Genomic DNA, 15,855 nt, shown 5'->3' with positions numbered 1-15,855 from the left:
TAAGGATTACAACACTTAGAACGATCGCACCGTTATTGAACATATAAAGAGGTCTCGATGAACCAATGCCTCTAGTTCGATCGGGACATATGAATCGAAGGGACCGTACTGTACGTTAACTATATCTGAAGGTTCTTGCAGGCACTTCATTTGTATCTAGGGAATCATGACGCGTAGTTGCTAGACGCCAATCTTGATTCGTTGGGTGATTAAGGTGAAACGAGCTTCATCTTAATTGTAACTCGAAGGGGACGAGTTTTGACCACAAAGAGTTGTGGGCCCACGGCTAGCTTACACCTGAACCATCGAGGGTCACACTGCTCGTGCACATGAGATCTTTGAATAAACGGTCAGAGATAAAATAGTTTATCTTTGCATAATTGGAAGTCAATATGATTGAGTCCAACATTCGTAATTTGGAATTATGAATGAGAATAAGAAAAGGAAAAGAATAAGCGAACATGTTAGTGAACTTTCTAAATCGGGAAGTTTCCAAATTTAGAAAGTCCACTGAACTAGGGTTTCCACTTTTGGAAAGTTGGAAAATAAGAGATGGCACTCGTAATGACGAGAAAATTATAATGACTCGGAAATTGTAATCGTTACAATTTTTCGATCATTGAATTGAGAGATACTAGCGATTAAAGAAACTAACGAGCTTAAGCTGTTGGGCCCAGTCCAACTTAAGCCCGCTAGGGTTTCATGCTAGGGACTATAAATACATGATTTATAACCCTAGCACACACACACAAAAAACCCTAACCCTAATCGGCCACCCTCTCTCTCTCGCCCTCTCTTCCGCGCGGCCACCACCGCGCCACCACCGCCGCTCCGTCGCCGGAAACGGCCGTTCCTCGGCCGGCTTTTGTTCGGTATTCTTTCTCCTTTATTTTCTTTCCGTTTTATTCTAACTACTTCGTGTCTAGTGCCACGATTTAGTAGATCGAAGTATACGAGGTGAAATCCGAGAGGAGGAAGACCGTAGATCGAAGAATCGAGGAGCAACGCACGAGCCGAAGCCGCACGCTGCCCCACGCGCCGCCTCGCACAAACCGCGCGTGCTGTACACGCGCCGCCGTGAGCTGCCACACCGCCGCTGCTGCTGCTCCATTGCTGCCCCGATTCTACGGATTGGTTTCCGTAGTAATCACGACGAATCGTTCGCTCCTACCTCACGCGTCAAGAGGTAAATACTCGAAACCCTAGTTTCGTTTTAGGGTTTAATTTAAACTATGATTTCATGCTTGTGTTTGTATGATTTTATGTGATTATGTGTAATCGATTAAATCGTTGCGAGCATGTTATTTGGTTTAAATTGCGAGCATGTTAATTGATTTAAATTCGGTTAAATTTATTAGCATGTATGTTGTTTTTTAATTTCGCTGGAAGCGCAAAGGTACGCAATTAATTGATTTAATTTGTCGGGCATGTACTTGTGTGCTTTAAAGTCGTTTAAATCACGTAAAATTTTTGTTTTCCGCTGCGTATGCGTGCCCGAAACCCAACAGTTTGTACACTGACAACATCACATCCATGAAATCCCAATCATCATCATCATCCTCGCCGTAATATTCCTTTTTATTCCGGTGCTCATGCCGCCAACCAGCCTCCAACGATTCCGTCCAATTCTTTAGCAGTCTCATTCATTCTCTTCTCATGCCCACCTAAATCCATCCACCCAAGATAAGGCAAAGCATCAGCCGCCACAAACATCCCCGCCAAGTCAAAGAAGTCCCTCATCACCGCCATGCACCGCCTCGTCTCCACTCCTCCTCCTCCACCGTCGTAATATCTCTTCCCGGCCACCATCCTGAGTACCACATTCAAATTCAAATTGCTAAACCACTGCTTCATCTCCACCGATGATTCCTCCTTCTCCTCCCATAGCTTGTAAAGTTCATTAATGGAGCTTTGAATTTCCGACACGCGCGCGTGTCTGAGAAGATCTACTCTACGGTTTGAGAGAAGCTCGGCGGCGACAATTTTGCGGATCACGCGCCAGTAGGCACCGTAGGGGCAGAAGGCGAACATGGCGAAGTTGTAGCCCAGGTGTTTGGCGGCCCTTTATCGCGGACGGCCAGACACGGCGGCGTCGCAGGCGGTGAACAGCTTTTTGGCCAACTCCGGGCTGCTCACCACCACTGTGCGGCGGAGCCCTAGACGGATGGTGAAAATGGGTCCGTGTTTATCTGCAAGGGCGGCTAACTTTATGTGGGGGAGTTGTGACCCACCACCACCGTCGCCCATTATTAAATATACACATGCTATAGAGGATAATTCTTCCTCTAACAATAAAATAGATAAGATCAAATTGGAAGGACCACAAAACTAAAGTACATTACGTGTCATTTTCTGAGCATATAGGAGATTTCCTTAACAGAAAATATCAGCTAGCAAAGTCTATATAGATGACTCTCTGTACAACATTTCAATATGAAAAATAAAATATGAGAAATGGTTTCATATCTCTTTCCCTGTGTTTCTTTCACCATATTACTTTCTCTCATCTTTAACATGGTATCAGAGCTACTAAGACCTGCGCCTTATCCTGAGATCTTCTCTAATTTCTATTTTTTTTTCCTCTTCCATGGCAGAACCCACTTCTGTCCCCAATTCTCCCACCACACACCCACTCACCCCATCCTCTGCCTATACAACCCCTATGATGCCATCTATTTCCCCATCCCAGATCCTTTCTTTGAAGCTTTCCGATGATAACTATATGTTATGGAAAGCACAACTGCTTCCCTTTCTTCGAGGCCATAATTTATATGGTTTTGTTGATGGGTCATTTTCAGCCCCTGAAGTGTTTGACGAAATGTCACAACCAAATCCGGCGTACTCAGTTTGGCACCAAAATGACCAATCTGTTATGAGTTTACTAATCTCATCTCTCTCCGAGTTTGTGACGGCTCATGTTCTTGAAGCTACCACCTCAGGCGAGGTATGGCATATCCTTGAGGATATGTTTTCTGCTAATTCTCAAGCCCGTGTGATGCAACTATTTTTCCAGCTCACTACCCTAAAAAACAGGGCCAAATCTGTTGCTATCTATTATCGTCGTGCCAAACTTCTTGTGGATACATTAGCCATGGTCGGAAAGCTGGTTCCCTCCTCCGAATTCATTGTATTTCTGCTCGCCGGGCTCGGTTTAGATTTTGACTCGGTGGTGACTTCCATCACCACTCAAGCTGTCCCTCTTTCTCCTGCCCAAGTTTACAGTCATCTCCTGACTCACGAATCTCGCATAAATCATCAACTAAAAGACATTACACCTTCCGGAGATCTATCAGCCAATTTCTCGAGTAGACAATCTGTATTTACTCTGAATCGGGGTCGTGGTATTTCGCGAGGTCGTGGCCGTTTCAGGGGAAGGGGAGGTCGTTTTACCAATCCTACTCGTTCACCCTCATCATTTCCTCATTCATCCTCATCATTTCCTGCCCCTCCTAAGCCTACATGTCAAGTTTGCAACAAATTTGGCCATTCTGCAGCCACATGTCACCATCGTTTTGACTATAACTTCCACTATCTCCTCCGTCTCTTACAGCTCACTATACCTCTGCCCCTCATACCTCTGCCCCTCATCCTATGGTACCTCGATCTGATTCTCAATGGTACCCTGATACTGCGACTACTCACCATTTTACTAATGAGTTCTCCAATTTATCTATCAATACCGTGGAGTACAAGGGCGTGGAGCAAGTTAAAATTGGTGATGGTAAAACCCTTCCCATTCACCATGTTGGCAGTACACATTTCCCGACACCTAATGGCACTTTTATTCTTTCTCAATTATACCATGTGCCTTCTATAACAAAAAATCTTGTTTCTGTGCTTAAATTTTGTGTTGATAATAGTGTTTTCTTCGAGTTTCATGGTTCCTATTTTTGTGTGAAGGGTTCTCGAACCCAGAGTCTACTTCTCCGTGGTCTTACTAGGGATGGGATGTACGTCTTTCCATCTCTATCTCCTTCTCCTCAAGCCAATATATGCGAGCGTGCCACACCTTCACTTTGGCATGATCGTTTGGGTCATCCCTCTATGTCTACTGTCCATAGGATTATCAATCACGCTTCTCTTCCAATAAATCGTTCGAAGAACTTGGGGTTATGCTCTGCTTGTTGCCAAGCCAAGTCTCATCAACTACCTTACATTACCTCTCTCCACACATCCACTGCTCCTCTTCAACTTTTATTTACGGATGTCTGGGGTCCTGGCCCTTTACTTTCTCGTGATGGTTTTAGATATTATTTATCATTCGTAGATGATTATAGCCGCTTTACTTGGATTTTTCCTCTTCGGTGTAAGTATGATGTGACTAAGGTTTTTCCATCATTCAAGTGTAAGGTTGAAAATATGTTTAATACCAAAATTCGTGCAATACAATCGGATTGGGGCGGTGAATTTCGTTCTCTTAATCACATATTGAGCTCTTGTGGTATAGACCATCGCATTTCGTGTCCTCATGCCCATTCTCAGAATGGCACCGTTGAACGAAAACACAGCCATATTGTCGAAACAGGGCTGGCTCTACTGTCTCACTCATCCCTTCCATATACTTTTTGGTCCGATGCCTTTAACACCGCAGTTTACCTTATTAATCGTCTTCCATCTCCAGTCCTGAATAACAAATCTCCATATGAAATTGTTTTTGATCGAACACCGGACTAACTTTTTCTCAAAACCCTTGGTTGTCGATGTTGGCCACATCTTCGGCCTTATAACAATCACAAAATGCATTTTCGCTCATTGCCATGTATCTTCTTGGGATATAGCTCATCCCACCGCGGGCATATCTGTCTTCATATTCCATCTTCTCGGATCTACATTTCTCGAGATGTTATCTTCGATGAATGTAATTTTCCATTTTCCCAGCCCAACTCCTCACAGCCAATCCATCCACCTACAACCTCAAATTCTTCTTTACCTTTCATTATACCTAACATGGCCAGACTTCCCACCAGCTTACCTTCCCCGTCTCTTACCTCCAATAGTCCACTTCCTAACAATGATTTCACGTAGGGGGGCCTCGCCCCTCTTCACCTTGGAGGGGGCTGCTTATCTTGAATAATATTGGTTCAAATTCAAACTTTCATTTATTATCCGTGGCAATTTTTTCAACTCTAGCTATAGGAAGAAAAAAAAAAGTTAAATTACGGCCAACTCGATGTAATGTTAAATTATGAAGAATATCCTCATGTTTGGATAACTACAACTATTCATTAACTATGAATTTTCTTACATATTCATCTTTATGGTGTCAAATTCAACAAGAATTTTCTAGATCCGTAGAACGTTCTCTAGTTTGTACTCGTTTTATGTAAAAATATAGTTTTTGATGCACCACAATCTAATATTTACAAGTCAATAGACACATCTTATGATCATCTTGTTTTAAACTGTGGGGTTCAAATGAGGTAAACCAGATAATAACTGGAGAATTTTTCACATAACCTAAAATACTCCACTAAATTTGACACTATAAAAGTGGACATGTGAAGAGATTTATAATTGAAGAGTGTGATTATCAATTGAGAGATTTTTTTCATAATTTTAGCTTGTGATCGTAAAATCTTCAAAAAGAAAAATCATAACGATATCATGATTGTGCCCCTGTCTATCATAATAGAATAGATAGCCGATTGTCCTAATATGCGATGAAATGATAAATGATGGGAAATGTGCACAAAAACACCATAAGTAAACTGGCACCAAACTCCATTTTCTGGACTTTACAATTATAGTTCTCTTATTTTGGGTTCTCATATGAATTCCCTTTTCCAATTATAGGAGTTTTCATCCTAGACACGGCCACGGGACGGACCCGGCCCGGACCAGACACGGCTCCGGCTCGTTGACAATGGACCCAGACCCGATCAAGTACGGGTCGTCGGTTTCGGGTCCCGATTTTTCGGACCCGAGACCCGACAGGTCTACCCGGATCTTCAATGTAATTAAACACCAAAAATGCGGCATATGGGGTACGAACCCGGGTAACCCAAGTGGATTAGTGAGTACTAACCACTCGGGCAAAGTTAATTATTATAATATTACGCTTGACTATAACTATATAAATAAATAATACTATAAAATAATTATAACAATTTTATTAAATAACTAATATTCAATAAATTATTAATTGTCATGTTCATTATCATTAATATTAAAAATCTCCCCTAATAACAAATGCATATATATTTAATTTTGAAAAATATAAATAATTACGATTTAATTTAAAAGAAAGATTGTATTTTGATTTTTTTAAATTTGAAATTATGAAAATTTTCTCATATTAATTATTATTAAATAATTTTAATTAAATAATTAACAAATGCAATATAAGATATTTTAAAAAAAAATATGAAATCACGGTTCAATACTTCAAAACATCTATTATTAATTACTATATCAATATAATCTCCACTATTGAAAAATATAAAGCATTGAATCAATTCAATATATAAACAAATGTGTTGACTTATTACAAATTCAGTTATGTTATTAAAATCGATAGCGTGAAAAAAGCGAATGAAAAATAAAATCATATGTTTATTTAAAAAAATAGATTATAACCCATTTCAATTAATTTAAATCCATTAACCTCAATTGTTGACAAGAACTTATTAATATTATTGAGTATTTTATCGTAATATGATTATTTTAACAAAAATAGGTTATATCTCATTTCAATTCATATTCTTACTTTACAAAATAACATTATATATGACTAGTATAATCAAACTATTATGATGTAATGTCTCTTTTAATAATTGGTTTAATTTGTAAAAAAATGTAAGAATTAAATTGTAAATCATATGATTTAATCATTTTTTTACATTTACATTTTATTCAAATATTAGAATGGAATCGTATAATTTAAATGGACTAATCTCAAGTCCTTTCAATTTTTATATTGTATTATATTTGTTAATAATTTAATTATAATTATTTAATAATTATAAATATGATATTAACAATATATTTAACATTATTTATTATAATCATTTTATACTGTTTATTTATGTTATATCTATGTCTTGCAAATAGTTCAATAAATACGTACTTGTCTTGGTGGTTTGGAATGCCTTATTTGGGAGTGGCCGCCCGGGTTCGAATCCCACACACAAAAGTTCCAGCAAAAATACTCATGTAAAAAACAACCCTGCAGGCCTCTTGAATTATCTATTTACCTATTTTTAATTTGTTTTTGTCTCTAACGCAGCTTTTTCCCTTTCTTTATTATTCAATTGATAGAAATTCTCTTGTTAAGACTCTATGAATCAGTTAAAACCTTAGATTCATACTAGAACCACGATGATTCAATAAAAAATCAAAAGCAAAGCCAAAAGTTCCCTGAGTAAGAACCATTGGATCATCACGTATTCCATAAATTAGATAAAATGACTAAAAACAATAATAAGAAATATTTTTTCTTATTTTTGTTTGAAACCGTTTGCATTTTTTTTTTAGTCCGCACATGAAGTATGAATCGTAATTCAAATATTTCTTAATCTAGTTCATATAGGTCGTGTTCCAGATACTCGAATAAATATCCGACGAAGTAGAACCATCTTTATCAAAGCGACAAACCTATTTCCTTTACTATCAATAGAATCAATAAGTCACACACTCATATTCTGAAAATACAAAAATAAACAAATTCCACGATCGACTATCAAAATAGAATAAACCAAAAATCTCGGTTCTATCTGATTTATTTTTTATTCAAAAGCTAGGAGCTACTAGGGCTTTATGGTTCTTATAGATTAAATTCATTGAAAAGTCATCCAATAAAACGAAAGAATTATAAATCTCCAAAATAATAGATAGTAATACTTCAAATAGGGCCAATGCGACACCCATCAAAGGAGTCGTTCCCCACCAGGGAGCTACTCTACGGTTTGACCATATTCCGAATTCAATGATTTTAATAAACTCTCTACAGTAGTTCATCTTGGCCCCAGTGTAGAATTGTTCTCAACAGTTTGTGTAGCCATAAACACCATTGTATTCATTGAGATCTCTTGACTTTGTATACCATTTTGTTCTTAATAAACGATCTTATGATAGATCCGTTGGGGTCTTTAAAATTATATAATCATAATGGAAACAACAACCTTAGTCGCTATCTTTACATCTAGTTTACTTGTAAGTTTTACTAGGTACGCCTTATATATCGCTTTTGGGTAACCTTCTCAACAACTAAGAGATCCATTCGAGGAACACATGGACTAGCTGGAGTAATGAGACCCCCCACCCGCTCCGATTTTCGATCCTAATTTAGTTCCGAATTTTTTAACAAAATGTAATATAATTTTATGATATATTTTTTAATCCCATTAAATAAGTTATGTAACATGTTATATGGATTATACAATTACGGAAGGGTCAAGAAATTAATACCTTAGAAAAGATCAATTGGTATCAGAAACTTTATGTTGCATTTTTCTTAATATAAATAAATAAACGTTTTAATTTGTTGTTCCTGGATGCGTTTTAATTTATTGTGTTTTGTCAAACTTGCTTTTTGTTTTTCTTGCATTTTCCTGCAAAATTTCAAAAAAACTAAAAAAGTATTGTGGAAATTCCAATTTTATCGGAATTTGGAACAAGAGATTTTATCGAGATGAATTTTTGTATTCCAATCTTTTTGAAACGGAAATTGGAACCCATTTACTTGCGAGAAAAAAATGATTTTTTTTTTTTCGAAAAAAGCTCATATCCGATCCATTTCGTCTGATTTCCACCCCTAACGACAACCTACACTACAATAATAATTTCTTGCATTTCCACCTATACTTAAATTCAAATTCCCAAAATGAATTGATACAGCCAATACCTACAAGACATGTTTTAACTTGTTTGACTACTTCATCACCAATTAAAATATCTTTTGTCACTTCTACCTTTATGTATATAGGAAAAAATCTCCTAGTTGCAATAATATCATCAAATTCAAGGATGTTGGGAAAGCTTAGCAATATTTGTGTGGCACAAGAATTTCCAAGACTAAAAAAAACAAAATTAGTTAATTTGTAATTTTTTTTTTGAGAGAAGTTAATTTGTAAATATGAGTTTTGATTATTTTAAATTTTGTTTTTCTCCATACTTTTGTATAAATTTATACAACATGAAATATTACATATGGTTAAAATTTATTCTATCTTAGATAAAATCAATAAAATAATTACTTATTTGTTTTTCATTTTCTATGAATATCTATGAAAAATATCGAGGGCGATGCCGCAACCCCCAAACTTATTAACCAGTTCCCATGGTATTATTTCAACATTACAATATTGATGGAAAACCTAATTATATTCTAACAAAACAAATCATAAACAATCGACTTAATACATTTTATCAACATTACTTTTCATGTTAACTAATTTAAAACATCTGAAACATAAAATAAGCCAATCAACATCATATGAATATTATATCATTCAAAATAATGTAGTTCTTATTATTTGGAATCTCAACTTTATACACTTTTGAATCTTTGATCATTGAAAAAATCACTATTCTTGATTAATGAGCTTTAAAATTACTAATCGAATTGGTATAATCATTTTTTTCTCTACCAAATTAGAATAAAAATCCCCTAATACATTGTAAATTTAGTAAGTAGAAGGCTATGATTAGGGCTAGTTATCGGGTCATGTGAGCCGAGTTTGGGTTGAATCAAGCTCACATACAATTGCGCCTCGTTGAACTCAAGCCCATATACTATCGGACCTCATTACTATAGGTTCAAACCTGACTCATGTATTTTCTGGACATCGGGTTTATAAAGCACATATCGAAAAATATATAAATTACATATTTTACATCTTTGTAGCCGAACATATATTCACAAAAAGAAAAAATACCTTCGCAGTGGAAGAGCAAAATCTAGAATATTAGTGAAGAGAAAATTAAGATAGAGACCATAGTCGTAAAATAACCCCAATTTTTATGAATTAGTCCACCCAAAATTCAAAATTATGCAAAAAAAACTTCCCTATTTTTTGATTTTGTCATAAAAAAAATCCTAAATTTTATTCGGCCCGAAAATTTAAGCCCAGCATGTGGACTCGCCACTAATTAAGAGTGATAAATGATAAAATTAAAACTAATGCAATTAATGCTTCATTGGAATTGTAAGATGACAAATAATTATGGACAATTTTGTTTTTCAAAGTGACAAATATTACGGGAGAGAGGGAGTACTATATCAAACCGGGAGGCTTCGACACTTATTTATTTAATTAATTTTCTTTTGATCTTATATATATTGAGAGGCTACAATGCATCCAAATCATCCTCACAAGTCATTTATCAGCAAGTATACAATTCAGTACATAGGAGACATCCATTTGCAACATATACATGCATACATACATATATATATATAGGTAGGTTGTGCAGTCACTTTTTGCACCCCAACTTGTTTTGGTGCATGGTGATGGAGTTAGGTAGGACGTAAGGTTCTTATTGGCTCTCCATAAACGCAGCGCGTGGCTTAATTTCAAGCTCTTAATACCCTTACCAAAATTGAGGTAGGTGTTTGTTACATTGGTTGGATACATACATATACATACATATATATATATATATATATATATATATATATATATATATATATATATATATATATATATATATATATATATATATATATATATATATATATATTCATTGTGCTGAATGGTGGTTACGTTCATGCACACCAATCTACTTTCCAAACGTCAATTAAACCTCTCTAAATTAATACAGTCGGGATAAGCAAAACAAAATTTATTTAGTGAAATGTTAAATTATCGAGACTAATAATTGAATACGTTTTTTTTTTTTTCCGAGATTATTAATTTATCAGATATTAATTTATTATTGAGATATATTCTACTGTATTTTTCATTTTTTTTAATTAACTAATTAAGTCGTGGTCACCGTCAATCCCCTACATTTGGAACTAGATTCATCACCATGAACGTAACAACCATTTTGAGGTTTAAATTAAATGAAGTTGTTAGATTTTGCATATTGTATTGCGTGGGGATAAAATATTGAGCTTTTTGCATATTGTATTGCGTTTGAGAAAAATATAATTAAAGTATATTCTTCAATCCTACTCACACTTCAAAGCAAGTGACAGAATTTGAATGAGAACTAATTATACTCCTATTTTTTCAATTTATTTTAAACAATCGAGTTATCAAAGTTGTTTGTGATGAGTGCTGACCCACGTGGACCCGCTGCTTGCCATTAAATCAACAGTATTCCTCAAAAAAAAAAAAATAATAATAATAATAATAATAATAATAATAATAATAATAATAATAATAATAATAATCACGAGTTTGTATTAGGTGCTTGAATGTTATTTTTTACATTTATTTTGTTTCTTTATATTTTATAGATTTATAATATTAATATTTATAAGAAATCAGAATCAGAGATTTGCAGTAAATGGTAATATTAACAACAGTGAATACGAATAATGATATAATGCTAGTTTTAATAAAATCACCGTGCATCGCACGGAGAAAAAATGCTAGTTTTAATAAAATCACAAAACAATTAAATTTTTAAACTTAAATGACCAATTCAAAAATGAATTTTGACAATTTAATAAATTTTGAACCAGAAGAATTCAACTTTTTTTTACCAATCACTCACTACATATTAGGCTTATGAAGCCTGGTGAAATACACTATGTGATACGATTTGAAACGATAAATGTATATAAATAACTAACTAAAAACAAATATACACGAGTGTGTTATTATATGTCAATAATGTAAAACTACATACTGTATGCTGTATTTCAAACAGACGTAGGTTCTACAAACCCTATATATACACGGCTAAAGCTAAAACTAAAACCACTCACCACCATTCAATTCTCAATATACTAGCTATATCAATTATACAGCCATGGAATTGATGAGCTCCGCCATCTATGGAGCCATAGCCTTCACTTTCCTTCTCTGCTGCTACCTTCTCCGGTCAAGCTCCGGCGGTCCAAAGAATGCCCCACCCGCAGCAGGCGGCGCACGCCCCTTCATAGGCCACCTCCACCTCATGGGCGGCGGCGGGGGCTCACTCCCCCACTTCAACCTATCGGCCCTCGCAGACAAATACGGGCCCATCTTCACCATCCGCCTCGGCATCCGGCGAGCCGTGATAGTGAGCAGCGCCCAGCTCGCCAAGGAACTCTACACCGCGTGTGACGTGGCGATCTCGTCGCGCCCGAACCTAAAGTCAGCCATCTACTTGAGCTACGACTTCGCCATGTTCGGCTTCACTCCCTACGGCGCATACTGGCGCGAGATACGCAAGCTGACGGCTATGGAGCTTCTCTCGAGCCGCAGAATCGAGCTGCTTAAGGAAGTACGCGGCTCCGAAATCGACAAATCCATCAACGAGCTATACAAGCAAACCACCATGGCCGCTGAGAAGAGAGTGGTGGTGGAGATGAAGGAGTGGTTCGGGAACTTGAACTTGAACGTGGTCCTCATGATGGTCGCCGGGAAGAGGTACTCCGGCGGCGGAGACGACGCGGAGGAGACGCGGCGGTGGAGGGCGGTGATGCGGGATTTCTTCCATTTCATTACGATGGTTGTGCCCGCCGATGCCATGCCTTATCTCGGGTGGCTGGATTTAGGCGGGCACGAGAAGAAAATGAAGGAGACTGCTAAAGAATTGGATAGAACAATCGGAGGGTGGCTGGCGGAGCACCGGGAGAAGAAAAACTCCGGCGACGACGAAAGTAAGCCGCAGGACTTCATGGATGTGATGTTGTCGGTTGTGAAAAGTGCAAACTTTCAAGGTGAATACGATGCCGATACCATCATTAAAGCTACTTGTGGGGTACGTTTAATTTCCTCGTACAGAATATTACATTAAGGAACTCGAAAGTATTTTATATTCAAATATAGCTTTTTTCTTTCTTTTTAATATTTATATTTTGTTATTTTGTTATTTTTTTCGATTTTTTTGTTTTCTTCAGCTTTTCCGATATTCTTTTTATTTTTTGAAAAAATAAAATTCGAAAAAACAAATATTTTTTTATTTTATCTCTAAAAAATATTATTTTCGATTTTTTTTTCAAAAACAAATTCAACTTTTTTTTTATTTTTTTCGAATTGCTTTTTCTTCAGTTTTTCCGATATTTATTTTATTTTTCGGAAAAAAAATTCGAAAAAAATATTATATTTCGATTTCTTCAGTTTAAAAAAAATCGAACTTTGTTTTTGCAATTTTTTTTTTTTTATAATTTCTTTTTATATTTTTCATTTTTTTTCCAGAAACCTTTCTTTGATTTATTTCAAAAATAAAATTTTGAATTTTTTTTATATATTGTTTTCGAATTTTATTTATTTCTATTTTATTTAATTATTTTTTTTTTTTAAATAATGATTATGTTATTGTCATAAAGAGATGAAAACTAGGACAATTTTGTCATTAACACATCTAGTCATAACTCACAACACAATAATTTTATGGGTGTAAATTAGGGCCGGACGCCCCATTTTTTTGAGAAAAACGGATGCCATACACCTAGTGACACGTGGATATTTATTTAATTTCAAGCGAATAGATAATTTATCTCTCTTAAACGTGGCAGTTGAAAGAACCAAATTATGAGTATTACTTTAGTTTTCTCTATGTTATTTGTTTACATTATTTGTTTGCATATTTTTTTTTCTTTTTTTTTTCTTCAAATAAAATTAAATTTCCCTTATAATACATCAACTTGAATGTACATGTGGTTTAGCAAATAATATTATTTTGTGTAGTCAATGAATATTTTAACTTTCTTGGAAAAATTAAAAAAAATAAAGTTTGTTCTTGAATTATAAGTAATTTCATATTAAGTAGATAATAATATATAATAAATTTTATATGCATTTATTTTGGGTCTTGAGAATCAATTCCCAACACATGTAACATTGAATTAAGTTGTGTTTTAAGATGATTTTTTTTATTTAAAGAAACAGAAAAAAAAAATGAAAATCAAGAAGAAAGTAAAAGAAATATAAAGATAAATAGAAATTGAAGTTATAATTGTCCACTCTAGGAAAGAGGAGAAAAAAAATCACATGCCATTAAAAATCCACATGTCATGATGTTAGTGGTGTCCATTTTCATTAGTAAAACGGAGCGTCCGTTTTTAATTAAATTCCTAATTTTATTGGACTTTTCAAAGGTCCAATTAGGTAACTTTCAATTAGCCAAGATAAGCCATGATAAAATTATTTTGACAGGTCGACCCGTTAACCAAACATAAATTGAGCCTTACTATTTATTTAATCTTGGCTAATCTTATCAACCAAACGCGCCCTAAGAATAATAAATGATTGTCACTTTTATAATTGTGGCTAGTTTGTGGGCCTGTGAGGTAGTGTCCTTGTAATATAACTGACACCTTGCACATGTTGTGCTATTTAATTAACAAAATATAATTTTCGAATTAAAAAAAAAATAATAATAATAATAATGCCAGTTTTTCTTATATATAGTGTATTCAAATAAGATCATATCAAGAATATGTTTCAATGAATTTGCAGACTATGATCATCGGTGGTAGCGACCCAACTACAGTGATGTTAGTATGGGCACTCAGCCTCCTACTGAACAATCGCCGTACACTTAAAAAAGTTCAAGAAGAATTGGACGAGCAAGTCGGGAGAGAAAGGCGAGTAAAAGAATCCGACATCAACAATTTGGTCTATCTCCAAGCCGTAGCGAAAGAAACTTTACGGTTATACCCCGCGAGCCCGTTAGGCGGGGTCCGCGAGTTTGGCGAGGACACTAGCGTTGGAGGCTATAACGTCCCGAAAGGCACGTGGCTCATGATCAACTTGTGGAAGATGCAGCGCGATCCTCTCGTGTGGGGGGACGACGCGGCGAAGTTCAGGCCCGAGAGGTTTTTGGAGACGCACAAGATTTGGGATATGAGGGGCAAAGATTTCGAGTTTATCCCGTTTGGCGCTGGTCGGAGGATTTGCCCCGGGACGAACTTCGGCCTGCATATGTTGCATTTGGTGTTGGCTAACGTCTTGCAGGCGTTCGATGTTACGACGGTGTCGGATCAAGCGGTTGATATGACTGAAAGTGCTGGATTGACAAACCTCAAAGCCACACCACTTGATGTTGTTGTTGCCCCGAGGCTTCCTTCTTATTTATACTAGCTAGGCGCATCGAGTATTATATTTGTTGTTCATCCACACACACAAAAATTGAAAGTATTCATGTGAGTGGATTTAAATAAAATGTATATTTTGCTTCTTTTTTTTTGTGGTCAGGGAAGTAGACTGAAGCACGGGTATTTGCTATCTATGTAATTTTATTATTCACTTTATAAAGTTTTATTTATTATTGTTCTGGATGGAATGGTTCGGAATTAACTTTTTCAGATTTTGTTTTTTGAAATTATAAAACTAATTCTTTTGTCAAAAATTTCGGAATCTAGAAATTCATTCCAATTCAAAAAGGTATGGAAATTTCGGAATTTTGAAAATCAAATGAGTTTTAACATTTTTAAATTGTTTGGGAAACTTCCATAAATTTTGAAAAAGAAAGAACACCTACTTTTATAAAATCAAAAAAACTAAAAGTACTAATATGATAAATTCTAACGTTTTGAAAATAACTACAATGATTCCAATTGCACAAGACACCTTTTTTATTTTTTGTTCGCAAGCACGCACTTTCAAATACCACACAATTTTAAACCCTTGAAACGATAATAGTCAAAACTAGGGAAGAAATTATGTATTTTTGAAGTAGGAAATGAAATACTTTTGAAACACGTGGATTATTTCCACATTTTGTTTTTAACTTTCTTATTTTCTAACTAAATTT

General features: G+C 35.4%; 1 protein-coding gene and 1 pseudogene across 1 annotated transcript; one reads left to right on the top strand and one right to left on the bottom strand.

Moving 5' to 3' along the window:
- Window positions 1-1,590: 1,590 nt before the first annotated feature.
- Window positions 1,591-2,031, bottom strand: LOC148768413 (cytochrome P450 CYP82D47 pseudogene; annotated as a pseudogene).
- A 9,847-nt stretch (window positions 2,032-11,878) lies between these two features.
- LOC105973246 (flavonoid-6-hydroxylase) lies at window positions 11,879-15,379 on the top strand. The gene is made up of 2 exons (XM_012998267.2): window positions 11,879-12,858; window positions 14,559-15,379. The coding sequence occupies exons 1-2, from the start codon at window positions 11,923-11,925 to the stop codon at window positions 15,180-15,182; spliced, it is 1,560 nt and encodes a 519-aa protein (XP_012853721.2). The 5' UTR covers window positions 11,879-11,922; the 3' UTR covers window positions 15,183-15,379.
- Window positions 15,380-15,855: the final 476 nt, after the last annotated feature.

This window comes from Erythranthe guttata, chromosome 8, assembly GCF_056151865.1.
Source record: "Erythranthe guttata isolate IM_541 chromosome 8, IM_541, whole genome shotgun sequence".
Lineage (NCBI taxonomy): Eukaryota > Viridiplantae > Streptophyta > Magnoliopsida > Lamiales > Phrymaceae > Erythranthe > Erythranthe guttata.
Note: the sequence above shows the minus strand (reverse complement) of the source record. Positions and strands in the feature narration are given on the sequence as shown.